At 39.3% G+C, this 27,544-nt stretch overlaps 1 protein-coding gene across 1 annotated transcript in view; it reads left to right on the plus strand.

The window, feature by feature from the left end:
- ST6GALNAC3 (ST6 N-acetylgalactosaminide alpha-2,6-sialyltransferase 3) overlaps window positions 1-24,617 on the plus strand; it is a 443,777-nt gene extending 419,160 nt beyond the window's left edge. The window contains exons 8-9 of the mRNA XM_021678141.1: window positions 23,257-23,364; window positions 24,431-24,617. Coding sequence (XP_021533816.1) covers window positions 23,257-23,364; window positions 24,431-24,617 — 295 coding nt within the window. The remainder of the gene's footprint in view (window positions 1-23,256; window positions 23,365-24,430) is intronic.
- The last annotated feature ends 2,927 nt before the right edge of the window (window positions 24,618-27,544 follow it).

Genomic DNA, 27,544 nt, shown 5'->3' on the forward strand with positions numbered 1-27,544 from the left:
ATGTAGTATACTATTTTCCAGAATATGTTCTACAAAACATCAGATGTTAAGGGTTCTGTAGTCAAATGTGTTCAGGAAATGATGGATACTACACCCACTCTTAGAAATTCATAAGTAAGCACCTAATCTGCCTGCTAGAACAGTTTTTTATTAAAAAAATTAATGAAAAGAACAGTATGCATAATTTAAATATTCTCTATGAGAGATGAAAAGAGAATATAAATGTAATCTCTAGCAATGTTTAAAAGAACCATGCATCAAATTACATCTCTAACAGTGTCATCTCCATCTCCTGCTTTGACCCCTTGCCCTCTGTTGACACATCAGTTGTTGGAGTTCCTTAAATACTCATTCTTGTTCCTCTTTTCTCCATGATCTCTATTCCTCCCCTACAATTGATAATCTTATTATTTCGAGATCTCTCCTTATCGAAACTCATATTCTACATTTATCTTGGAACGCCACAAACTGAAGTTCCACAGGCATCTCAAATTTAACACATCCAAACCAGACTGTTACACCCTAAAATAACATGACCTCTGGATTCTCCATTTCTGTTATGGTGTCATCATCCCACCTAGTCTTCAAATTAGAAATAACTTTAGTTTGATTCTTTGCTGCATCTTCTTGCACCCATCTTGCTATTTTAGAATGTTCCTTAGCTCTGTTCTCTCTTCTCTCTAATCCTTTGTGACACTGTAATCTCCATCTCCATTACAGCTTCACTGGGTTTCCTATTTTGTCATTCTATCACCAGTATTTCCCAAATGCAGCTCATAACCCATATAGGCTTATTATCATAAAATCTAATCATATTGTTTCCTAATAAACATCTGCTAGCCCTCTATAGCTTAAAATGTACAATCCCAATACACACATGTAGCAAAGAAGGCTCTTTCACAGTCCGACATTACAAAATCTCCTTCTTTAGCCTTATTACCTGCCATTCCATCATAGACACTCTATGGTGTGGTGACATTAAACTCCTCATCATCCCCTGAATGTGCCACAGTTTAATTTCCCTGTCTTCCATCATTTACTGATCCCTCTGCCCGGAATGCTCTTTCTACATTTAATAAGCAAACTCCTATTCATACTTTAATACCCAGAAATAGCCCTCCTATAAAGACCTTCTCCAACATCCACAATTAAAGCCAGTCACTTTATTTTCTATACCAAAAATCTGTTTGGACCTTCACTGTGGCACCTAACACATTGTACTGTCTCTCCACCTAAACTTCATCCTCCTTGCATTTTCCATAACCTATTGGCACTTAGAAGAATCTCACTAAACGTATGGATTAATGAATAAAAAACCAGATGGTACTTATATCCTTATACCTTTCTTGTTATCAATCTTACTGATCTTAATTTTCAGTGTAAACGTATTCAGTCTTTTTTAAGGTCATGTTTCCAGGATTATTCTCACTTCAGTCTCTTTATTTAAAAAAATTGTTTTTTATTAAGCTTATTGAAATTTATTAAAATAAAGCATTTTGCTAATGACTCACTAGTCATTAGCTCTGGGCTCTTCCCAGGAGCTTTCTTTTTCCCATCACTGACAACAAATGTTCTAGCTGTAGAATCTCTGATCATTTCCTTTTTTCTCTGCCTTCTGAACTAGTGGTTAAATTACTAAGGAAAGTCTCCATTATGATCAGGCCCAACGCCACCATATTCTTAACCTTCGTTCTAATTGAAAAAGATGCCCCTCCCAGGTGAGGGATTACTGAAAGGCATTCCTTTCTCTAGGCTGATACAACCAGAACCATGGCAAACAGAATAAAGACTGGTTTCAGGCCCCACGTGCCCCTAGCTTCCCTCCCAGCCTTGTGCCCTTGTGCAGGGGACAAGCTGTACAGCCATGACCTACAGCTCTGATTCTGACTCAGCAGCCCTGTACCTTATATGGTCCCATGACAGCCCCAACCAAGCATACCACTTGCCTAATTATCCTTGGCAGCCAGCCGGCTAGGAGGTGACAATTCCTTTTAAACTACTTCCTTTATAAGAAATCTTCTGATACATTGAAATGAGCCAATCAGTCAACACAAATGGGAATTTTCATGGGCCTGTGACAGATTCCGATTAAAACGTGGTTTTTACCCAAAGCTTTAGTGCCCTGGTTCATATGAAGTACAATTTCATTACAAAATAGCAAGTCCATCCTAAGCCAATGAGGTAGCCCTAAGTACATGAACCAAAGGCAGGGACATGCTGATGTGAATTAAAAAGTCAGGCACACATAGAATAAGTGAGTCCAATGTCCAACGAATTTAGGAAATACTTAAATAAATAGAGGAGACTAAATGGTATTTGCTCCTTTGATCAACAAATATTTATTGAGCCCCTACTATGTGACAAATATTATTTAGACCCTGGGAAAACAGATTAACCAAATAAATGACACTCATGTAATTTATAGTGGGGTGGGAGGAGAAAGACAATAAATAAACACATCTCTACTATGTCAGGTGGTATTAAGTGGAGCAGAATGAAGCTGGGTGAGAGGGTCGGGTGAGGGTGAGGGCATCTGATGCTGACACAGGGTGGGCAGAGGAGAGCTCACTAAGAACGAGCATTTGTCAGAAAGAAGACCACCATCACTAAGCTGAAACTGTGTGAGCACATGCACCTGTGCCCATTTTCTTCTGTGTTTGCCTTTTCCCAATGATGTTTAAAGAGCAATTTTTATATTAAAACATCAACTCTTGGGGCACCTGGGTGGCTCAGTCGGGTAAGCGTCTGCCTTTGGCTCAGGTCATGATCCCAGGGTCCTGGGATCAGTCCCTGCTCAGCGGGGAGCCTGCTTCTCCCTCTCCCTTTGCCTGCCACTCCCCCTGCTTGTGCACATGCTCTCTCTATCAAATAAATAAAGAAAATCTTTAAAATAAATAAATAAATAAATAAAACATCAACTCTTTGCATTCCGTATGTGATACCAATGTTTCCTCCCCTACTTTGTCAATATATTTTACCTTTGTGAATGTTTTTGCACCACTGGAATTTTTATCAGAATTGCATTCAAACTTATTAATTTAGGGAGAATGGACATATTTTCCAATCAGTGAAATTGTTAGTCCATTCCTGAAAGTCCCACAAATTTTTATTAAGATTATTCTTTAGTATTTTAAAAATACTTTTGCTGTTATGAATTTTAAGATTATTTTAGTACATTGTATTTTCAAACCATTGGTTCTGGTTATTAGAGAAAACCATTCATTTTTAAGTATATGTATTTTGTACTTGATCATTTTATCAAGTTCTCTTATTCTAATTGTTTTTAGCTTCCTTCTATAATTTTTTTAAAGATTTTATTTGTTTAGAGAGAGAGAGCATGTGCACACAAGTGTGAGCAGGGGAAGGGAAAGAGGGAGAGGCAGAGAGAGAATCTCAAGCAAAATCTCTGCTGAGCAGGGAGTGGGATGTGGGTCTAGATCTCAGGACCCTGAGATCATGACCTTAGCGGAAATCAAGAGTCAGATGCTCAACCAACTGAGCCATCCAGGTGCCCCTTCCTTCTATAATTTTTAAACAGTCTTTCATGCCGGTATAATATCTCTGTTTCTTTTCATCATTAACATTTCATGTTTTATTCCATTCACTAAAATTTTCAGAACAATGTTAAAGGAAAAAAGATAACGGCATATACGTTTTTCTTGTTCTTGATTTTAATGACACATATTTTCTAGCATTTCACCATTACTTATGTTGCTGACCCTTAGTTTAAGATGTGTTCTTTATTATGTTAAGGAGATACCCCTTTAGTTATAGATTAAAATAATTTTATTTGGATTGAATATTGAATTTTATCAAATTCTTTCTGGCATCTGTTGAAGAAATGATATGGCATTTCCCTGAGTGACTGATGCAATGAATTAAATTACTAGAGGATCCACCAAAAACGTTTTCCCAGAGAATACTTTTTCCACAGGCTGGTCCATGAAAAAAACTGAGTGGGGGAGGAAATTGTCATCTGATCAAATAACTTGGGGAAATGTTGCATAGCACATTCTTTTCTTAGAGATTCATTAGCTCGTTATCATGTGAAAGATGCTGACAAGTCTGAATTTGGCAGTCAAGAGATTCTGTTAAAAAATTATACACACACACACACACACCCTATACTGCTGTATGATATATTTGCAAGCTGCTAAGAGAATAGATCCTAAAAGCTCCCATCACAAGAAAAAGAAACATTTGTGTGTGTGTATCTTTATGATATAATGAATGTTAACTAAACTTACTGTGATAATCACTTCATGATATATCTCGTCAAGTCATTAATGCTGTACACCTTAAAACTTATATAGTGCTGTATGTCAATTATATCTCAATATAATGAAAATAGTCCTGTTAACTTTGTTAAACCCACCATTTCCAAACATTACCTGCCCCCCTTCCTTCATATAATACTGATTAGTATCCCATTGACTTAGGGTTCAGTCTAACACACTTGAGGAGTGCCATGTTGATAGCTTTCTCTATATTCTCTATTGATATAGAACCTGCTTGGCCATAGGAGTATGACTATTTAATTTAGTGCTAAGATCGTTGGTTGGGTTTTAATTGAGGATTTTTGAGTCTGTAATTACAAGAATAATTGTACTGTCATTTTTCATCCCTACCCCCTCTTGGCTCTTTCCAGGTTTCAGTATCACTGTGATACTGGATTGGTAATATGAATTGGGAAATGTTCCATATTTTTCTGGGCTCTGGAACAATTTATGCAGCATGGGAATTATCATAGGATTTTATTTTCTTAATTTGAAGTATTTTCTATAAAATAGCCCAAAGAGAGATGAACCCAAACACGGTGGTAACTGGTTGTCAGTGAGCTTATAATTGAATCCCCCTGTTAGCTCGATTTTCTTTACTGATGAGGCTTCAAATGTCTCCATTTTTCCTCACTCTGAGTAAACATGATTGCTCTTTGCTCCAGAGGGTTAACGGTTCAGACAGCCTACTCTGCTTAGAAGAAATAACTTCTTGCTCTTGTCACTCCAGTGAGCCACAGAACGGGGGGGGGCATCAAAGTCAGGTCAGGGAAGAAGGAGATGATAGAATCCCAGACAGGAGAATCACACTTCTCCATGAGCATGTTGTCCCTGATGCTGGGCACAAAGTGAGGTGACCAAAATGAAGATCTGGAGGGAGAAACAGAGCTGGGTGAATTGCGGGTCTAGAATCCCAAGAAGAGGGTTGAAGAGTATTGATTGGGTTTTTAAACACTTTGAAGCAGTGTTGGGATGATGTTGAACATTTTATGGTTTGTAAGGGGAGAAATGGGGTGTTAAGGCCACTTTCGAGACAAATTCCTCCCCAAGGCACAGAATGCTTTATTCGGAGAGATGCCATATTATTACAGACAAAATACTTCACGGATCTTCTAAGGGCTTAGGCATAAAATCACACAAAAATGGTTACATGTTTTCCTTTCTAACACAAGGACTACTCAACATTAAAAGGCAAAATACCTATCTGTGCAGGGCCCAGCTCATAGCAGTCAACTTGAAGTGTTTAATGTTTGTTGAATAACTGCATACTGTTTGTTAAATAAATGCCCATGTGTTGTCTTCCCCTGGTTTTATGCAACTGATGTGCCCCTAAAATGTGGAGCATAAATTAAATGAATCCTTTTTCCAGGTTTGTATATAACAACTCCTTAGGTGCTAAATATATGTGTGTGTTTTTTATCTTTCATTAGTTAGTGCATTTCTTAGCCCTGAAACGTTAAATTTCAGTACTTTCAAGGTACAATAATTGTCTCAAATATTTCAATATATTCGAGGGAACTTAATACTCAAAATTTTTTCTAAATAAGCTAATACGTTGTCAGTTATTTCTATTTGTCTTTTCACATGCTGAGTAGAATAAACATAAAAATAATGTACCTTTTTCTAAAACACAAATCGCAGAAGATATAATTCTTTAACCACATGCAGCTTGTATTTCTTTCAAGACAAAAAGGAACTGCTAAGATTACATATCTCTGAGTTATTCTCTGCAATGTGATGAGTGCCAGAAAAGGAAACACGTATGTTAGAGGGAGATAACGGCTATCCATAGAAAAGTGGTTCCCTCCCCTCTATGCACCACTCTTCAAAGAAGCACATTGAGCAAAGGTGAATTGCTGGGAGAAACTAACTCATCCATTCATCTAGTCAAAGATCCTTCCACTGAATAGCCATCAGTGGAAGCTAGGCCAAAGCTTAACATGCTTACTAAACGCTACTACTTTTGTAGTGGTGCTCAAAGGGGAAAAAAAAAAATCAAAAGAAGATTTTGGTGGTATGTAGCAATATGAACTCAGGATTCGAATGGCCATAATATTTTAACCAACACTGTGTTTTTTTGAAGCTACCTGATGATCAATCACAAAGCTAAAAATCACTCCTTACCCCTGATTAGAGAAAAATCTGATTTCCTGTTGCATTGCCTTCTTGAAAGAGATGATGGGGGAAAGTGCCACAGTGAAGAGCAAAGACTGAATCAAAGAATATTGATTTTGTGTCTAATCCGGCTTGCACTTTCTCAGTTCCAGCACCTTACCGGGAAATACATAGAGGCACAATAAACTCACCTGTGACTAGAGAAAATTACTGGGTAGGGAGATAGAAAAACATATCTCTCTCCATGGCAATGCTTGAGTGTTGTCATTTGATATATATATATATATATATATATATATATATATTTTATCCCCCTTCACTGCTTTCAATTTTTGTGATTTTAAAGAAAACGCCATGATTGTGAAGGGACACCTTGTGTGTTGATGGTGGCTTCCTGCAACTGGAGTGCACTTACATTTCATAGATATACCACAGTGGGTGGATGTACTCATCCAAGGCCTACCTCTAAGCCACTTTGTTACTCAGAGTCTTAAAGTAGCAGTGGGATGTGAAGTAGGAAACACGTATGAGAGACAGCATGAAGGAAGAGCTGACATGACTCAGTAACTAACGGGGCACGAAGGATGAGGGAGAGGGCAAAGTCAAGGGTGACGCACGTAGCCTGGAAAACAATGGTGCTGCCATCCAAAAAAAAAAAAAAATTAAATAATTCAAGAGCTGGAGCCATCTACTATCTGACATAATCCCTTGGCTGCATTAATATAATCATGAATTCCTGAACCATGAGCGAGTGGAAGGAAACAATATTCACAGCACTACAGTTGTGAGCACTTAGTTTTTCTTCTCTTACAATGTGCAAATCAGCAGTTGCAAGCTTGGGTTTTAGAAAGCCTTCTCAGTCAGTCAGGGCACCATCCCGAATACATTAGTCGTATTAACATCATGCTGGTCATGGGGGATTGCTACAAGCCCAGTCCAAGGTGAATGACAAGTGCTCTTTTCGTCAGGGTTACTCAGAGAAGTGGCAGGTCCAAAACCATTTAAAAACTGGCAAATGGCCTTTTGATAAATAAAATGGCACTTCTGAGGCTGAACATATTTGGAAGAGCTTTGTGCTGAGAGAAGACTAAGGAAGCTTTCCTATGGGAGACTGGTATGCAAATGTCACTTTCTGGGTTTTGTTGACTGTGAAACTGGAGACGCCACTGGTAGCAGGGGTGCCTGGTGACAGCCGAAAGCAGGGAGGCAAGAGTCTTGCCTTTCAAGATGATGACCTAAGGCATTAATTGCTGCGAGATTCCATTAAGTATGTGCTTTACCAAATCAGGAAGGTATAACGACACTCTTAATTTTCAGTTTGTTTTGCAGTGAAAATTCAAGAGACTGAAATTAATTTAGTTAAATTGATATTTTACCTCGTGATTTCAGGGATTTAATAGTGAATATGCTTCTTGATCTTGATATATCTACTGTGGGTTCATTTATTCTCTTTTCTTTGGCACATCGCATGTAGTTGGCCCTTTGCTATGATTTGTTATTTATAAAATGTACAGAGCGTAGTTCATTCCTGATAGATGAAATCAGAATTCTGGCTGAGCTGTAGGTCAACTGACTAGGAAAAGGAATTTAAAACCTGATTCTGTCCCAGCTATAAGATAAATAAGATCTAGGGATCTAATGCACAGCATGGCGACTACAATTAACAATACTGTATTATATACTTGAAAACTTTTTTCTTTTCTTTAAAGATTTTATTTATTTATTTATTTGAGAGAGAGAGAGCATGAGCAGGGGGTGGGGGAGCAGAGGGAGAGGGAGACGCAGATTTCCCTCTGAGAATGGAGCCTGTCATGGGCCTCAGTCCCAGGGCCTGAGTTGAAGGTAGAGGCTTAACCTACTGAGCCACCCAGGTGCCCTATACTTAAAAACATTTTTTAAAATATTTTATTTTATATTTAAAAACTTTTAATAGAGTAGATCTTAAATGTTGTCAACACACACACACACATACACTCAATGTAATAATATAAGGTGTGGGGATGTTAACTAACATTATTGTGGGAATCACTTTTCACACTATGTACATGTATCTGATCATCATGATGCACACCTTAATCTTGCATATGTTATATGTCATTAATATCTCAGTAAAGCTGGGGAGTGGGGGACCTGTTTCTAGAGGTAAATGGCTACAAGGGGTGAGTGTGAGGCTTAAGCTAATTTTAAGTGGTGATTTAGGCCACATCCCTGACATGTGGTATATCCTTAGATGTATCAGTAAGGCTTTCTGTTACATCATCAATGAGAACACATTGGCAAACTGTTTAAACTTCCTCGGGAAATAAAATATTGTCCATTTCCTACTTAGGATCAACCTGCATTCCAAACTATTCAATTAAGTTGGACATATTGGGTGCCTACTGTGTGCCAGACATAGTTATCTAAGATGGGACATTTTTGCTGACCAGCATCCCTTCACTGGCAAGTTTCCAGTCAGTTTGCAAGTCAGCTATTTATAAATTGGGACACTTTTTGCTAAAGAAACAAATTTAAAAATAGTGGTTAGATTCTCAAGCCAATCTTCAAAAGCTAATTTAATTTATAATAAAGTGGAACTCAACTTCTAATAGAATCCTCAAACCTAACTCCATTTATAAGCAGTGATTTTCAACCCTGGCTGCACACATCACAGTATAATCACCTAGGAAAGCTTTTTTTTTTCTGTAGTTATTTTAAAAAATAAGTATGAAGACTCAGACTGTACCCCCAGAACAATAAAGTCAGAAGCCATTATCAGAGCAGTGGTGGGAAATGGAGCCTGGGAAAGGGTGGAAAGGACTGGAAACAAGGCCTCTAGGGAGAGTGGCATCAGGCCTGTTACTAAGAAGTAGAGGTCAGGACTCCAGGGGGTAGATGGTGGGGTCCAGGTATTAGGGCATGGACGGGTAAAATAAGAAGAAAGGACGCCCCTGGGAGAAGGAATAGACTATAGACTCACAGCCTTTGGGAGATTTTGGTCTCTGGTGACAGTAAAGGATTTTTGAGGGATGAGGAAATGATAAAGGGGTCTGGAACATTCAGCTTCAGAAGCACAGGATTGGTGTGGCAATGGTGGGGAGGAAGCTGGCAAGAACCTAGTTGGTCAGGATCATTCACCAGTTAATGAGGGAGGAAGGCAGTTCTACCTTCAAACCACTTTCTTATTTTAGGATAAGGCTTTCACAGAATTTCATGCCTCATATTTCCTTCCTACAAAAGGCAAATGTGTAGTTTTCTTCATCTTTTTGGCATCATTATGGACCCTCAGGACTAAGCAGAGGTAAGGGGAAATGGAAGAGGAATGGATGAAATCCAATAAACAGGGTCCAATAATAAGAGTAGGCTGGTGGGGCGCCTGGGTGGCTCAGATGGTTAAGCGTCTGCCTTCGGCTCAGGTCATGATCCCAGGGTCCTGGGATCGAGTCCCACATCGGGCTCTCTGCTCCTTGGGAGCCTGCTTCTCCCTCTCCCTCTGCCTGCAGCTCCCCCTGCTTGTGCTCTCTCTCTGTCAAATAAATAAATAAAATCTTTAAAAAAAAAAAAAGAGGAGGCTGGTGATTCTGTCCAGCTGCTGTCACTATCCAACAGCTTCCAGAATTCTGTAGCTCTTAGTTCTAGTGACTCCCTTGCAACTTAGCTTGTCGGGGGTCAGAAACATGGGCATAAAGTGTTACCAACAGCTGGTGAAAACAAATATACCAGGTGGAGGATCTCCTCAACTGTTTTCCTGTGTCCTCATTTTTTATAGTTTGGGTGCGGAGATTTCTTTTTCTGACATTCTGCGACTGTTGCAATGCAGGGAGGTCTATTGAGATAACATTCTCACATTTCAGTCAGATACTCTCAAGTTCTAAGTTGCAGTCTGTATTTCTTCCTGGTACTTTCTACGATATATTGCTTCACCTCTGTGTTTAGTTCTCTCTTTATAGCATTTTGTCTACTCTGGATCAACAAAAATACTGGGCTAGAAGAATTCTGGAGACACGTGAAAGTTTTCTCTCCTGAATGGAGGGAAGGAATTATTGCCATTATCTTCTCTCTTCTTTACATTTTTGGATATTTCTGATTTTTTTCCCGATATGGGTAGAATAAATTATTGTGAAAAGAGGTGGGGATGCCCTGTCTCTACAAGTTTCTGGAGGTACTGGTATGGGAGAGTTTCTGGTATGGAGAGGGTATGCACAGGAAGATTTCTTCCCATGTGTGAATTTACTGTAAGCAACAAACACAGAGGTCCCTCCCCTCATAGATTGCTGGCCAAGCTGTGTAACAACACTGTGGGAAAAAAACACCACCTCCATGAAAGAAATTCTTCAGTTCAGTAAGCAGGGAGTCTAGCTCAGTTGGAAAATCTGGATTAGATTTCAAAGGAAGAATGTTCTCCTCTCAAACCACATCCCATCTCAAGAATAGAGAGAAAAATGGATTTTTTTTTTTAGGACTGAAATTTCTGCACAAAATTGAATTGGAATAACATTCAACCTTAGTGGTCAAACAGCTAGTTTAATAGGTGAGACTCCATTAGCTTTGACTGTTTCAAGGAAGATTCTGTCACATCATTTGACTTAAGATGTTGTGCCAGAGCAGACAGACTCCCTTTTAAGGAATTTGCTAGACTAGAAGAACTGGATCGGTGCCTGCTTTGATACACTGATGATGGCCTATCATCTGCAAAGGTGTTGTGTGTAAAGTAGTCAGTGAATGTCAGCCTACTGGAAAACTGACAAAGCCTCCTTCTCTTAGAGACGAAACTCCTCAGTGCCCAAAGATTCATATGTCAATTGTTGCTTCTGACCTTTTCTAATTGAATTATCCTTCTTTAGTGACAACAATTTTAAAGGTGTGGGAAATGGGGGTACTGCTTAGCTTTTCCTATTAAAAATAAGTATACCCGTCGAAATAATTTATTTCAGGACTTATTGAGCCATGTAACTCAGTCAAAAAAGTGATAATAGCTTCAGATAGGCAGCAGAATTAGTCCTTCTTAACTAGAAAGTGAGAGCTACTTTGAGTTTTTCAAATTTCACTATTATGTGTAGCCCCAGTTACTCGGGCTCTGGCTGAGGCTGGTTTAGTGATGATCCCAGTGGTACTGGAGGCTTTAACGAGAAGCTTGGATCCCCAATCTCCTTCAATGGGGTGAAACGACCTCAAATCTCTGTCTTCAATCCTCGTTAAAACTTTTGGTTGTTTAAAAGTTCTTTTTAAACATAAATTTTCATTTTGAAACAGAAACAAGGGCTTGGAATGCATTTTTTGTCAGAAGCAAGTTTGAGTCTGATTCTGTGCTAGGATTATTTCTAAAGGAAAATCTTGGTTTGACTCAAGTTCCAGTTAAGTCAAAAAGCTAAGGGAAAGTGAGTAGGTTCATTTCTTGTCTAAAAAAGGAAAAGTGGCAGGGAAAGGGCTTTTATCTACTTAGATATACTCCTACCTGATTACAGTCTTTCCCTTTTTTTCCCCTTCGGTCTTAAGGAAAGTATATGCAGAAAGAATGGATGATAAGAGAACTAGAAGAGAAAGCCAAACCCTTCCATTAATTACCTTTATCTTAGCAGTGGAATAGGCACCTACGCCTTAGGTAGAGAAAGGTGATTAGCATTCAGAATACTGAAGGCCACATCAATTTAGGAAGGGCATGATTTCAAGATAAGTTGAAGGGTAAGTTAGAAAGAAGCAATTTTTTTAAAGCCTAAGTATAAAACTAAGATCAGATCAAATAGTGATTGTTAATAAGAGCTAAAGATTAGTCAGAAGTGAAGCCCCTAATTATACTAGAGTTTTTAATAGACTTATTTTGTTGGAAAAGGTCTTAGAGGTCAACCAATCCAACTTCATATCTCTGGTTGCAAAGAACAGACACCTCCTCCAACAGACACAAGCCAAAGAGAAGAATTTATTGGAAGGTTATAGAACCTAAGCCTGGAAGGAAGCCATGCCTGGGGAGGGAAGTGGATCTATGAACTTGATCATTATTTCAGGACTTGTCCCTTCATTTTTTTTTTTTTAAGTTGATGCATATCTCCACACCTGTGGCATAAAGCTGTTGTCTGAACATGACCATGGTTGAAATTCTAAAAGCTGTTTTGAATCCTGAAGTCATAAATACAGATCAATAAAGTGATAGTATCTCTGTGCTAAAATATACAGCTGTACCTTCCAGCATGGGCTCTGTTACTGTAACTGCAATTCTAGACCTTAGTGATGAAAGACCCTAAGCCTATCTATGCCAGTCTTCTTATTCTACCATCAAAAAAAAAAAAAAAATGTGGACCAAGAAGTTGCAAGTTCAAGATTTCCTAGAGGGTTATCAATAGAATCTGAAGACTTGAGGTTCTTTGATGATTGCTCTGTCAGACATGTGGTGCCTTGGACGATTCTGAGACTGATGACTGAGAAAGAACTTAGTTAAGAACCTGAGTTTTCTGGGGCGCCTGGGTGGCTCAGTTGGTTAAGCGACTGCCTTCGGCTCAGGTCATGATCCTGGAGTCCCTGGATCGAGTCCCGCATCGGGCTCCCTGCTCAGCAGGGAGTCTGCTTCTCCCTCTGACCCTCCCCCCTCTCATGTGCTTGCTCTCTCTCATTCTCTCTCTCTCAAATAAATAAATAAAAATCTTTAAAAAAAAAAAAAAAAAAAAGAACCTGAGTTTTCTGGTGTCAACTGTCTTTGGGCAAGTAGTTTATATCTCCCTGAACCTTCATTTGTATAATGGGGATATCAATACTTCCCATAGGTCGGGGTTGTTGTATGGATTAAATGACATGACCTATGCACACCTCTTGGAACAATGTCTAGTACATATACATGCCCCATAAATGATAGCAGTTATTATTATTAATAAAAAAATTAGTCAGCTCTTTGCCGCATAACAAATAACCCTGAAACTCAATGGCTTACGAGAACATTTATTTCCTGCTCACAGGTCTGTGATCAGCTATACCTCTGCTAAGCTTACTGAACTTGGCTCCAGTTTGGGGTTCATGTCTGCTGCATGGGTGTCCTCACCCCAGGAACCAGGCTAAAGAAGCACACCCTACTGGGATGTGTTGTTCTCTTGATGGAGGGAAGATGTGTAAGAAATGGGAACCACGTGATGCTTTTTAAATTCTTTACTGGGGGGCACCTGGGTGGCTCAGTCGTTAAGCATCTGCTTTGGCTCAGGTCGTGATCTCAGGGTCCTGGGATCGAGCCCCGCATCAGGCTCCCTGCTCCACGGGAAGCCTGCTTCTCCCTTTCCCACTCCCCCTGCTTGTGTTCCCTCTCTTGCTGTGTCTTTTTCTGTCAAACAAATAAATAAAAAATTTACAAAAATCTTTAAATTCTCTACCAGGAACTATCACTACTACTTCTGTTCCACTGGTCAAAGCAAGTCATTTGGCCAAGCCCAATGTCAAGGAGGTAGGGAAGCTACTGCACTCACAAGCAAGCCATGTTCAGGGAGGGAATGAACAATACAATCTAACACAGGAAGGTTGAAAGAAAATCTATGATCATTGAGACAAAGGCCTCTAAAGTAGCTTGAATAGTCTGAAACTAGAACCTACACAGGCTGTCCATAATTTCTCATGTCTTTGAGATTATAGGCCATTTGGGTAGATCCAGGGCAAACAACAGAGTTTGGAAATAGAGATTAGGTATAAAAGGACACAGTGGCATCTATAAAAGGACACTATAGAAACTTTACTTGGTGGAGGAGAGTTTGCTTTAGAGGTCATTTAGTTCAGCATTTCTAGAGCCAAAGGTATTTTAAAGGGCTCACATCCTTAAAGCAGCAATGGTATTTGTTTTCATTTCCATTTGTCAAAAAAAAAAAAACCTCAGTAAATTCGACATTTATGTAAAAAGTGTTTCCCTTTTAAATGGAACAGGTCGAGAGCCTCCAGGTGTGTATTGAGGAAGGCTGCTTGGTGGTAAGTGAAGATCAGAGAAGTTTGCTCATGACTTGTAACTTAGTTTATAACACAGATGAACACTACTGGGTACATCCATTCTCATCACACATATTTTAATTGTTTTTATTCTTAGTCATATATTGTTTACATTTGTTCACAATTCTGGATTAATGAGGAATTTAATGAGGAAGAAAAAAACATAATTCTGCCAATTTTTCCCTAGATACTTTTCTCCAGATCCATAAATTTCCATCATCTGAAAAGACCAGCTATATAGAACATCAAGATATCTCTAATATTTCAAAATGTAATGTAAGGGAAAAAAAATAAATCAGTGTTATGTATGTATCCTGTCTCTAATGAATAATCTCTTATGGGAATAAACACTGATGATGTTTTGAGGTCCATTCCAGATTAGAGGACAGCTGAGAACTATTCAGTATTCCCTTTATTCTCATACCTCAGTGCAACTGCAGAGGCCATTCCCTCTGTTTGAAAGGCTCTCTTCCTTCTTCTTTTTCTGGCTGGTGTTCTTATTTAGCTTTAATTCACAGCTCAGCTCTTACTCTGAATTGGGAAAAGAATCACCTTCACCACATTCCCTCAGTTGTGTCTATTGCTCTTCCCTCGGTAGTCCTATAGCACTTGCAGGGAATTATCTCCTTGATAGCACTATTTCTGAACATGGTCATCGAGTCTGTCTCTCCCACTTGACCCTGAGTTAAGATCAGGGCAACTTGGTATTTCCTGAGCATAGTAACGTGTCTCACACCTACAGTGTAAATGGATGAGAGGAAGCAGAATAAGCTTGATGAGATTAGAAACTGAAGAGGATGTGAGGGAGAGCATTTCAGGAAGAAGGAAGGTATACATCAGCAAAGTGAGTGAAAAGACAGAAACTGGCATGTACAAGATGTGTTTAAGGAGCAAAAAATGGATGCACATGGCTAGACGAGAGAGTTCACAAGAAGTCCTAGAAAATAGAGTGGGGAGTTTAGGTTTGTGGGATAGATGCCCACTGTCTTAGCCTGCTTGGGCTGCCATAACAAAATACCCTAGACTGAACACAACAGAAATTTCTTTTCTCACAGTTCTGGAGGCCGGAAGTCCGAGATCAGAGTGCTAGCATGGAGAGTTTCTGGTGACAACCCTCTCCCTGGCTCGAAGACTTCTCACTGTGTTCTCACATGATGGGAAAAAAGAGAGCTCTGGTGTCTCTTCTTCTTCTTAGAAGGGCACTAATCCCATCACGAGGGCCCCATCCTCATGACTTCACGCAAAGCTAATTACCTCCCCAAAGCCACATCTCCAAATGCCAACGCACTGGGCATTAGGGCTTCAACATAAGAATTTGGAGGAAATACCTTTCAGTCAATACTGTGTGGTTAAGGAACCAGACCTGCCTTAATGAAGCGGGCCCATGAGATCTCCACCATCCATCCCTGCCATTCCTGAGGTTCCATTGTTCGTTTAAGAAAGTGAATGAAATCCCAGAAATCAACATTTCCAATTGAAGGGGATTGAAAGCCAAAGGGCAAGAGCAAAATAACCTTTTAATTTCTGAGAAGAATGAACAAAGTAATTTTTGTGAGTGGTATCTTCTATTTCTACAGCAGCCATAAATCATACCTTTGGGAGCTGCACCATTTTACTTTTAAATGTACATTTTGAAAAGAACACAGTCATTTCTTATTATGCTTCTTTTGTACAATTTCGTTGCATTCATCACAAGTCAGAGAGTCTTGTTGATTCTATGGCAGGAAAACTGTTATATTCACAGTCCAAGTGCCTACGGATTAGCACAGGCATTTCACATTAGCTGATTGGGAGGGTAAAGCAGTCTTCCTCTAAGATTTACTGCTTTCTCCATTTACTCACTGTCCATTTTTCATTATATTTCATGTCTGGATTCCTTTCATTTGGTGCATTCTCTTAAGAATCACCATCCACAGTATGATATTTTTATCCATTTCAGAAGTTTGTGTCCATTTGCAAATGATTCAAGCCAGGATCGAGAATTCTGCTGCCTGATTTGCGGAAAGTTGTTGCTGTCTAAAGATTTGCTGGGCATGTCCCATTGATAGATAGTACAAATATACAGTGTTAATATAATGGGAAAACTCCAGAGTATTTCCATAGCTCCTGACTATTGAACAATATACAAAAATATATGACTTGGGGACAGCTGAAATTGTTTCCACACTTTGAGCTCTGCTTCCATTAGACTGGGTCACAATATTAGATTGAATCCCAAGGTGCTACTGATAATCATCAGTTGTTTTTCTTGCCCAGTCTCTTTGCTTAAATGTATTCTTTCATTATCCATGGGCTTTTGAAAAAAATGGGGGAAAGAATGTTTTTAATTGAATAATCTGTATTCTGTCAGGTATTCTTTCTCCCTAGGAAGGTATATGGAAACTTACTTTGCTATTTTTATTTATCCTGCCAGTGTAGTATATTGATGAGAGAATAGAGATCCAATAGTGTTAAAACAAGACATGAAATATTGATTAATTCTTTTTTTAAATTCCCTTTTTACTCCTGAGTGTAGCAGATTTCAGAAGCTGCTGCCAATATTGTGCTCTCCAATAAACCTCCATTATTGGGAGGGTCTTGATCCCCTTTGGGCTTTGATAAATGATAATTATACTTTTAAAATGTTTGCTTGGAGTGCCCCAGGCCTTGTTTTCATCAGTTCATCGAAGCAATGAGTAAGAAACAGTAAAATTTAGGCTGAAAAATTTGAGCCAAAGGCCCCCCAAAGGAACCATTCCATGAAGAGGAAGCAGCCAGAGACTGAGGCAACTTGTTCCTACCTGACACATTTTTCCTTTTCCCATTTCACATTCCCCATTGCAGGGCAGGACTTGCCATTTGGGTCTAGACCAAGTGAATTTGCTGATTCCTAGGATTGTATTGAGAGGTAAGATAATAATGATTTCATATTGACCAAACCTGATTGGCTTCAGATAGGTTTGTAAAGAAAGAGAAAGAAGTAAGATGTTTGGCTGGTTGAAGAAAAGCAGTGGGACAGTGAGCTGAGTGGGCAGAATGGGAACTGTAGATAGGGAGAACCTGGATTTTTAGGATCAGGGACATCCTCAAGGCAAGCCACTCAAGTCAAGAGGAGGCACTGGGGAATCAAGAAATCTATTGCCCTTTTAGGGCACAGGTGATCTTGGAACAGAGGAGAATCTGGTGAGCTATGAAAAAGAACTTATTGCACAGAGCAGCACCCCCCAAAAAAGAATTATCTCATCTAAAATATCAATAGTACTGAGATTGAGAAACCCTGATAAAGAGAAAGTGCTATTATTTCATCCATCAAAAGCAAGTTTCTTGAGTTCAGAACCCAAGTCACTGAGTTAATGGTGTTCAATAATTAGCAGGGCATCCTGTGAATAAATAGTAGATTCAGTGTAATCCCATTTTCTTTTGAAAAGTATCCATTTTAGTTTCTTCAGTTCCTCCCCTGAAATTCCCCAGAAGGGAAATCTCACTCATTAGAAAGTTCGAGCTTTCCAGGCAATAGGAAAATAAGGATAGCTTGACAGACAACGAATCCCTTTGGGCATGTGATGACCTTTAGACATCAAGCAACAGTAAGTAAACATCAAGGGGCAAGGTAGCTTATATTTTATTGGTAATAAACTAGATGAAAGATCATATTTTAAATGATATGCCTTCAAGCATGTGCTATATCAAGGTGTTGACAGCATCATTTTTCCAAGAGATGAGCAAGTAAATTTAAGTCGTTTCCAAGTAGTAAGTATCTTGATTACCAAGGAGCAGTGGGATGCAAAGCTTGGTCAGTGGAAACAAATGATTGATAGCTTCCTCTTAACACTTCTGCCTTTATTTTCCTCTGCATGGCTCATTATTCTGCCACGTTAATTTAAGCTTTCTTATTGTATTGAATTAGGGGTTTAAATTCTCTTATCATCCCTATGGGAATCTTGATTGTTTATTTGTAGATGACAATAATTGTTTTTATCGATCCCCAAATGTAGAAGGTATAAAAAGTGCTATGGCTGATGGCCAGCTGGTACAAAGTTAGTGCCGCGTGCATGAGTGACAAATTACAAAACAGTATTTGGCCCCAGACGAGATCCTTTAAGAATTTTTAAAAGCATCTGATAGTTATCCCTAGGTCCCTTCTAGCTGAAAAGCATAAACAATTTCACATACATCGGCTCAAGTCTTTTTGTTGTTTTTACTGAACCCCCAGAGGTCTACTTGGGCATAATTTATACATCCTCATTTCTAGTACACCCACACAGCAGGAGTTTGGAATGGTGTAGCTACAAGAATTCCCAGAGCCAGTGCCATCCAGGCCAGTGAGTTCCATTAGGGACCCAGATCACCAAGGCCATTATTCAGAAGAATTTCTGGATTAATCTAGCAGTTGCCATTATGCCACTGTAAGTATTCTGTAGATGACATTAGCTCCAAGTATTTTGAGAAGAAACCACTTTGCTATCCCCGGCATGTACTATGGGTAAGAAACCTCACATGATTTTATATCCCAAATTTATCAGAGGCACTAGAGAGAGAAAATGCAACTGTCTAATTAAAGTGCTGTTTTTAGGACAGGACACTTCAGCAGTCTGAGTCCCCGCAGTCAGAACCAAATGCAACACAGCTTACTTGAAGATTTTCAGCCTAACTATTATGATCTGTCTATCCAGAAACAAAATAAGGTTTTGCTTAAAAGTAATAGGTTAGGCTTAAAAGTCATCAAGTATCAGAGACATGGTAAAATTTCCTTATCAGTTAGTAAGATGGAAAGATCTTTGACCAGATGCCAAACTCTGAAATTCTTGACCTTCTTTTCCTGTGGTGAAGAGAAGATAGATATATAGAGGAACCACTTTGACAACTGTACCCTATTTATCCTTTGCTTCCATTCTGAAAGTTTGCTGTTGAACACTCAAAGTGACTATCTGGATCAGAATGAGCCAGGAGAACTTGTTTTGCAGAGTAGAGGTCCACACGTCACACAAATGACCTCCCCCTCCACACTTTATGCTCGAGCTATAGTATTATCTTGGTCCTTGGCAGTTAGCCGCTCTATGGACAAACTGACTCCTAGAAAACCACATAAAAAGAAAAACATTTTGCCCTAATTTTGGTTTACTTTTTCTCTCACTCAAATTAAGCTTTACGCTGAATACTATGATCTCATTGTGTCCTTGGTCTTGGACAGCCATTCCAGCACGTTCCATGAGCAATAGTGTGAAAGAGGGAAAAGTTTAGCGACTATAGCTACCACTATTGTGAGGTAAAACTTTATACCCTGTTTATATATGCCTCAGACATTTAGGTGCATGCCCACCACACAAGTGGGTATTAAAGGCGATCTGACTGATTAACATGTTTGTTAGTTACACATTCAGCATGTGTGGAGCATATTACTGTAGAATGGGCAAAGCTTAAAACAGATTGACTGTTGAGGGTGACAATCACAGAAGCATTTGGTTTTAAAATTGGAACAAATCCTAGATATGACTTAGTTCAACCATCTCATTTTAGAGACAAGGAAACTAAGATGACCCAAAGAGGTTAAATACATTATCGGAGGCTTGGTAGTGACAAAGCTGGAATGTGAAACTAGGTATCCACACTCTCAATTTCAAACTGCACTCTGTACTGACTCTGAAACACATGGGCTTGTGTTTTGTTACATGTATTGTGATGGTCTTGACAGGTGTGCTACCCCCACTAGAACATGTATTCTTTAAGAAAATATTCATCACAGGGCACCTAGGTGGTTCAGTTGGTTAGCTGTCTGACTCTTGATCTCTTAGCTCAGGTCTTGATCTCAGGGTTGTGAGTTCAAGCCCTGCATTGGGTTCCATGTGCACTTAAAAAATATATATATATATATATATATATATACACATATGTATATATATTTTCATCACTAACTTCTGGCATAGGATTGCAATAAATGTCTGTTAAAAAAACAAATAAGTGAGACCTACTTTTCTTATTGTGTACAAATAAATGTTGTAATTTTTAGTGATCTCTGCTAGTGCGTGGTCAGCCTAGTAATGAAGAAGGATAGAGAGGATAGAAAGGTTGAAAAAGGTAGAATGAGAAGGCAAAAAGAGGTAAAAGGGGTATACAGTTCAAGTAGGAATATAACTGGAAAACAGTCAGTACACAGACAAAATTTCTAGATTCAATTTGGGAGCTTTTAATCAAGACTCTTGCCTCTTCTGATCTCTCCCAATTTTCAAATAAGGACATTTAAGCAGATGGTGCGTTAAGCAGATCTCATCATTGCTGCTCTCCCTCAGACCCCAGAAGACAAGATGGACGGCAAGTTAAATGGTATAATAAGCAAAGTTGCTCTTGAGTGTATCCCACTTCCCTCTGGCATATCCCCCCTCCCATTTGGCACCCATTCCTAACCCATGCTGCTGCTACTATTCTTATCCCGGAAGAAAGTGCATGTAACTCCATGTGATCCTCTTTCTGGAATATTTTCCATTTAGAAGACACACCAGGAAGACAACTTACACAGTGGCATTTCAGATCAGTGGCAAGTGAGCAGAGGGGATGGATATGTATGGACTGGGTTTGTCTCTCCTTACAAAACATCCAAAGTCAATTAAAATAGAAGTGAGAAAATCCAGTTATCATACCCCTCTATGAGCTTGTGTTCCTCCTGAAATGCTTACATGTTGTAAGTCAATTGATACTAAACAATGCCTGTTAAAAAAAAAAAAAAGAATCAAAGGATCCAGGGTTCTAAGTATAACACATTGATGGCTTGGTACTGGAGAACTACATCAACAATACAGGACATCAGTGGGAAGTGACTACTGGCTGGAGGGCTGTACCCAGAGAGTGGTTATCAGTGCTAAGTGTCAGTTTCTAGAAGAGCTGGCTATGCTCCAGCATGCCAGGAAGTCTAGATGGAAGGTATGAAATGTAGTCTTTTTTAGAAGTGGTGCTGCACAGTTGCCAGATAACCTGGTGAGACCCAAATGCTCCTATGGGAAGAGATTAAGGAGATAGACAGTCATCTGTTTTGGATGGATTGGATCCCCTTGGCTAAAGCCAAGTATGGAGATCTAGCTTTTCATCCAGTATTCCTTTGAGCCATTGAAATTTGGCAGACCCTTCCAATCAGCACAACACCTAACTACCTCGGCCACTCTCCCCCTTCGGTTACTATGATTCCCCTCTTTTCCTTAAACATACCAAGCACACTTCCATCTTTATGATTTACCCTTTACAATTTCTCTTCCTGGAACACTTTTCTCTCATATGGTCTGTTGAGCAAGTGGCATCTGTTTCCTATCACCAGAGGTAGAGGTCCAAGCACTTCTTCCCACTGTGTCTTATTTGAACTGCCAAGAAAAACACAACACAGTCAAACACTGGATAGAGCAATGCTTTACTCACATAGAGAGGAGATAGAACAAGATCAGCTCTAATAGTGAGCCTTGGTCCTCATGGCCTTTGGGTCCTTCCTGGCAGCTGATTCAGAGCTCTTGGCCCGCAGGCAACCAAGGACTCTGTCCACTCTTGGCAGGGGATAGATATAGTATGCAGTTGACCAGGTGTCATGTAACATGTATACTTAAGCAGAGCAAAGGAGTACACATTGAGTCTGAAACAGGGAAAGATATCCCCACACAAGACAAGAACCAGGCACAGGTTGTGAGGATCTCTTATAAAGGAAGTGGTCCAGGCTCAAAGCCCATTCTTTTTTTTTTTTTTTTTAAGATTTTATTTATTTATTTGACAGAGAGAGAGCGCAAGCAGGGGGAGCAGCAGGCAGAGGGAGAAGCAGCCTCCCGCTGAACAGAGAGCCTGACATGGGGCTTGGTCATGACCTGTCAAAGCCCATTCTTTTTTTTTTTTTTTTTTAAGATTTTATTTATTTATTTGACAGAGAGAGAGAGAGCGAGAGCAGGAACACAAGCAGGGGGAGTGGGAGAGGGAGAAGCAGGCTTCCTGCCGAGCAGGGAGCCCGATGTGGGACTCGATCCCAGGACCCTGGGATTATGACCTGAGCCGAAGGCAGACGCTTAACGACTGAGCCACCCAGGCGCCCTGTCAAAGCCCATTTTTAATGCGGCCAAGATGAGAGTTGAAAGACTGCACACGTGAGACCATCTTTTCCAATATGTTCCACATGGCTTCTTACTATTCCCACCCCAGCACCAACAGCAACCTTCTTCTCCCCACCCCAACCCAGATCTTTGCTTCCATTATCAAAGAGGCCTTCTGAGGCCAACCTTTATAAACATAGCCACCTCCAAATCTATGAAGAGAAAATCTTTGGTTGTTTTGATAATTGTCGTATTGCCAGCATTTACGACAGTAATTGCACATAGTAGGTGTTCAATAAAAATGTGTTGAAGAGATTGGTAACATAGGTCTTACAAAGGAAAAGTCTTGTCTCATGATGCCTAGAAATCAGTGAAGGAAAACTTTTCAGATGCTTTCATAGAGCAAGTCATTCACCTACACTGCATCCAATTTACACTTAGAAACCCAACAAGTCTTAAAGAAAGTGATATGTCCAGGTAAGCAAGATAACACCATTATCATTCAGTTCCCATCAGGGCTCCAAGCAACTTTAGAAAACCTGTCCTCTGATATGCAGCACTAATTCGTGTCTTACAGAAAATCAAATAAATTATTTTTTTACCCGAAGGGAGCAGGATTATTTGACTTCAGATATTTGCCATATGGCTTCTCTTCCACACAGCATAGCTTCTAGGCTTAAGGTAGTAAGAGTGAGAGCATGCCTATAAATTACTCAGAGATAATTCAAAATAAGTGTGTATCTTTGACAGATTGTCAAGTTTCTTACTGCTTTTTCCTGATAACAAGGGCTATGTTTTTGATAAAAGGTTGCTCACTTCTCACCACACTTTATTGTTGTTCTGTGTATGTTTTTTGTTTGTTTTGTTTTGTTTGTTGTTGTTTGTTTCTGTTCCCCCCACAGAGTCCAGTCTGGCTCTTATCTCAGCACGGGGTGGTTTACCTTCATTCTGGCCATGGATGCCTGTTACGGCATTCACGTCTACGGGATGATAAATGACACCTACTGCAAGTAAGATCACAGGAAATTATTTTTATGCATCTCCAATTCTGATATCTTGTCAAAATATCACAATTCATTTTAATTCCATAAATCGGAGAAACAGATAAAGCAACAATTATTTCCTGGTGCTCTTTGCTGACATGACATTTTATTGTCAGTGCATCAAGTTGTGACTTTTAGGGGTGATAAAAAGAAAAATATTTACCACAATCTAATGTCAAATGTCAGAAGGAACATTTTCCCCTTAATCAGTGGCATATCAGGGATTTGTGGCTTGGAAATACAGAACAGGTTTAGTGGTTATTTAATTTGCAAAGCAAGTTTGTCATTTCTGCCGCTCTAATGGCCTGATGGATAGCTAGCTACTCAATGGTTATATTTGATCATGAAGGACAAAATGTCCTGAAGCCTCAGAGAAGCTGACAGCTTAGCAAGAATTCCTGGAAATTATAGTTTACTAATAAGTGAGTAATCTGCCAGATCCATATTTAAAATAGATATGTTTATCCACAGTATATCCCTGCTGGAGGGATCATTTCTAATTATTTAATAAAACAAACCCTCCTTGCTGCATCAAGGTAATGAAATATACTTCCACACTAACAATTGGCACAATGTAACTCAGAGAGTATTTTAATCATATTGTCAAAATGGTAACTAAGCCACAATCTTCATGATCAAATATTTCTACCCTAAGTATAATGGAGCACAGATGTACCAAATATCTTACCCTGAAAAATCACAAAGCTTCTTTCAAGCTCTGTAAGAGCATCAGGCCATCCGAAGTTTGCCTCCATTATACGCTGTTTCCTCCTTCCAAGATAGGTATGTGTTTGAATGCAATTGGTGTGATATATAAATTTTATTTGATTTATTAAGGCACTAAGGATCTGGTAAATCTTCCTAAAAGCTTTTATACATAAAAGCTTTTAACTGAGTTCATGGACAAGAATCATGCATGGGTTTGCAAGTAAATGCATTTACTAGGCCCATAATGGATTCTTGCAAATGAATGCTTCATTCTTCATCTCAATTCTTCTCCCCTTTTCTTTTCTTTTTTTTTTTTCCTTTTTAGGACAGAAGGATATAGAAAAGTCCCCTATCATTACTATGAACAAGGAAGAGATGAGTGTGATGAATATTTTCTTCATGAACATGCTCCATATGGGGGGCATAGGTTTATCACTGAAAAGAAAGTGTTTGCTAAATGGGCCAAGAAACACAGGATAATATTCACACACCCAAACTGGACAGTGTCTTGATGTTAGTTTTTTCTGATCTTGCCACAACACTTGACATGATCATAATACCACAACTGTGATGCTCATGATGCTGATGATGGTGACGATAAAGACAAAAACAATGACCAAGTTTCTGTACATTCTCCGATACGGATGGTGACTCTGCCAGTAATTTGAACTTGGGATTTCATGGAGGGTGGATGTGCTCTTTACACTCTTTCTGAAGGTTCAACATTACATATACCGCACTTTATAATTTAACTGGAATTGAAATGAAGGCCAGTAACATGACAGCAGTGACCTAAGACATGGGAAGATTATCCTTCAAGATAGCTGCCCAGAATTCTTGAACAGTGAGTAACTTTCAAAAGCCATGGGATTTGGCCTCGTGAGGCAAAGTTATTGACTCTTTGGTCTCTTGAACTTGAGCAGTTCCACCATCTTGAAGAATGGTTGATTATCAAACACTGACCCAAGAAATGCTATCTGGGTACAAGTATCGTACCGCAGTTACTAGTTAGCCTAGAGGCAGAGAAGGAATCTCTTCCTGACAGACCCTGGTCCTACAGTACCTCCTATAGCTAAAGCCTCAGGCCATTGCCTAATTAACAATGAAGATATCACAGACATCCCACCCATCAGGATTCTTCAACAATTCAAACACTTAATTCAAAATGGGCCAACTAGCAAATCTTGAGGAATTTTCACTCTCACCACTCCATCCTCACTACCCCAAACAGTATAACTAAACACGTCACTAGAGTGATCTCTATTACTGCTTAGTTATTTTTGGTCAAGTCCTAAATATTTCAGAAGGCTATTTAATATGTAAGATACCAACACTGTAATAACATATACTGTGAAAGCGTTCTTTAAACATAACCAAAAGGGTTTGCTAACTGTGCTTCAACATCCAACAACACAAAAATATATGCTTTTTAAAATCATGAAACAAGGAAAGCAAAGCATATTTTTACATCAATTTGTATCCTACCATACTTCATAATATATATTTGTATATTCAGATTTCTACTTTATAGGCTCAGCTGCATCTCTCCATACATTACATTATCGTTGCCAAGTGCCAACCACTAGACATGGAGAGGAAATGATTCCTTGTATTCAATCTGACCAGAGCTTTTGCCTTCTTGGGGTTCATTTTCCCCACAGTGTATCAGTTGTTATACCAGAATAACAACACTAATAATGACCTTAATGTCCAAAGTGCTTTATCATTTAAAGTCCTTATATATATGCTGTCCTATGTGATGCCTGTGACCACCCCACTGGGCTATTGCCTGCACATTCTGACGTCTCCTTAGCAGATGATCTGCAATTTGTTCATTGCTTTGATATATTCCAGATCTTTCCCTCTGCTAATATTTGTATAGAATAGCATTTATGTAGACTAGTAACCAATTGATTTCAGTGCCAAATAAATATATCAGGATTTTGCAAAAAGTATCACAAGGATCGTCCTGGCCATAGACTAGGACTCCTGTGAACATAGGTACTTTTGAATTTTTTTTTTTAATGACTTTTTAGGTAGAGAAAAATGAGGAAGCAGGGACAACAGGAGGGAATGAATGCAGAGAAATACAGTTTCCTGTCCCATCTTGAGATGACATTGTTCTCCATACACTCATTGCTCATTAAATATGTGAGGCTTGATTTGCTGAGAGAGTGGCCGAGAGACCAAAAATATCCTTGCAAATGATTCAAAAGACACAGCCGAGCTTAATTGACAGAATGATTTGAAGGATGAAAGTGATGACGCATTTCACGTGAGCAGCCTTTTGCAGGTCTTTACCAGTGCTGGGTCCCATGATAAGTTCTCATTAAATGGGGCCATCCTGGGCAAAAGCCTCTTTGCTGCTCTCTGCTTGCCATTTGGTTAACACCAATACTCAGAGCCAAGAAAATGGCCAAACGCCACTTCCATCAACACTCCTGTTTTTTCCTCGTGTGCTTTTCAGTTCTATGTATGTCAGGTTTTGTTGAGCGGACGATGGATGGAAATGGCCACTCAAAGAAAAATAAACAGATGCAAATGTTAAAATTGTAATACAGATGGTTTTCCCCCCTGTTTTGACACAGAAGTTCCACTTTTAAATAAAAAGGAACACTTGATTATCAGAATGCTTCAGGGAATGCCATAATTTATTTCGTTTTCTGGTAAATGGAGGGTTAAATCGATTTGTTTTAGTCCTTACTAAGAAGACACTTTGCCCCCTTCCTGGCTCCCCTGCCTCTCCATGAAAGAGACTTTGCCATACCCACACGTACCCTGCTGTGGGAGGTGTGTGTAGAAAAGTCAGTGTTTCCTCTGGAAGGGTGAGGGGGGCCTCCCCTCTCCTCTCTTCCTTCCTCCCCCTTCCCCCCCTTTTTTCCTTAACCGAACCCCAACCCCACTTTCTGTTGTTGTTGTCTCTTGCCTCCTTTTCTCTAAAAGTGGGAAACAAAAAAACCAGTATTCTTAATTTGGAAACCTAATTAGATGATTTCCAGTGTAATCAGCATTTTGATAGAATCACGTAACTTATTTTTCTCTGCAGTCTTAGTGTTCCCTGCTTCCATTTCCTCTTCCTCTTTACCCTCAGCTTCCCAATTCTAGTGGGAATACAAAGTGTAATTTCTCCCATATTGAGAAATTTGTCATCTAAGACTTACGGATAGAGAAGAGAATGACAAAGGAGCAATTCAAACTTGTCACACAAGTTTCTGGCCAATTTCACTGGTTCTAGCCAACTGAAAGATTTCATCCAGCAGCTAAACATTGAAGAATTCAACCAAACTCACTCATCACTGATGTATATGTATTCCAGAAGTTAACTAACATCTGTAAAAAACAAACATATTCCAATTCCATCCAAGGCTCTAGGCAAATGGACTATTGAAAATGGCCACAATTTGCTGAAATCAGTGTTAAAAACATGCAAGCTAGAAAT

Source organism: Neomonachus schauinslandi, chromosome 4 (genome assembly GCF_002201575.2).
Source record: "Neomonachus schauinslandi chromosome 4, ASM220157v2, whole genome shotgun sequence".
In the NCBI taxonomy this organism is placed as follows: domain Eukaryota; kingdom Metazoa; phylum Chordata; class Mammalia; order Carnivora; family Phocidae; genus Neomonachus; species Neomonachus schauinslandi.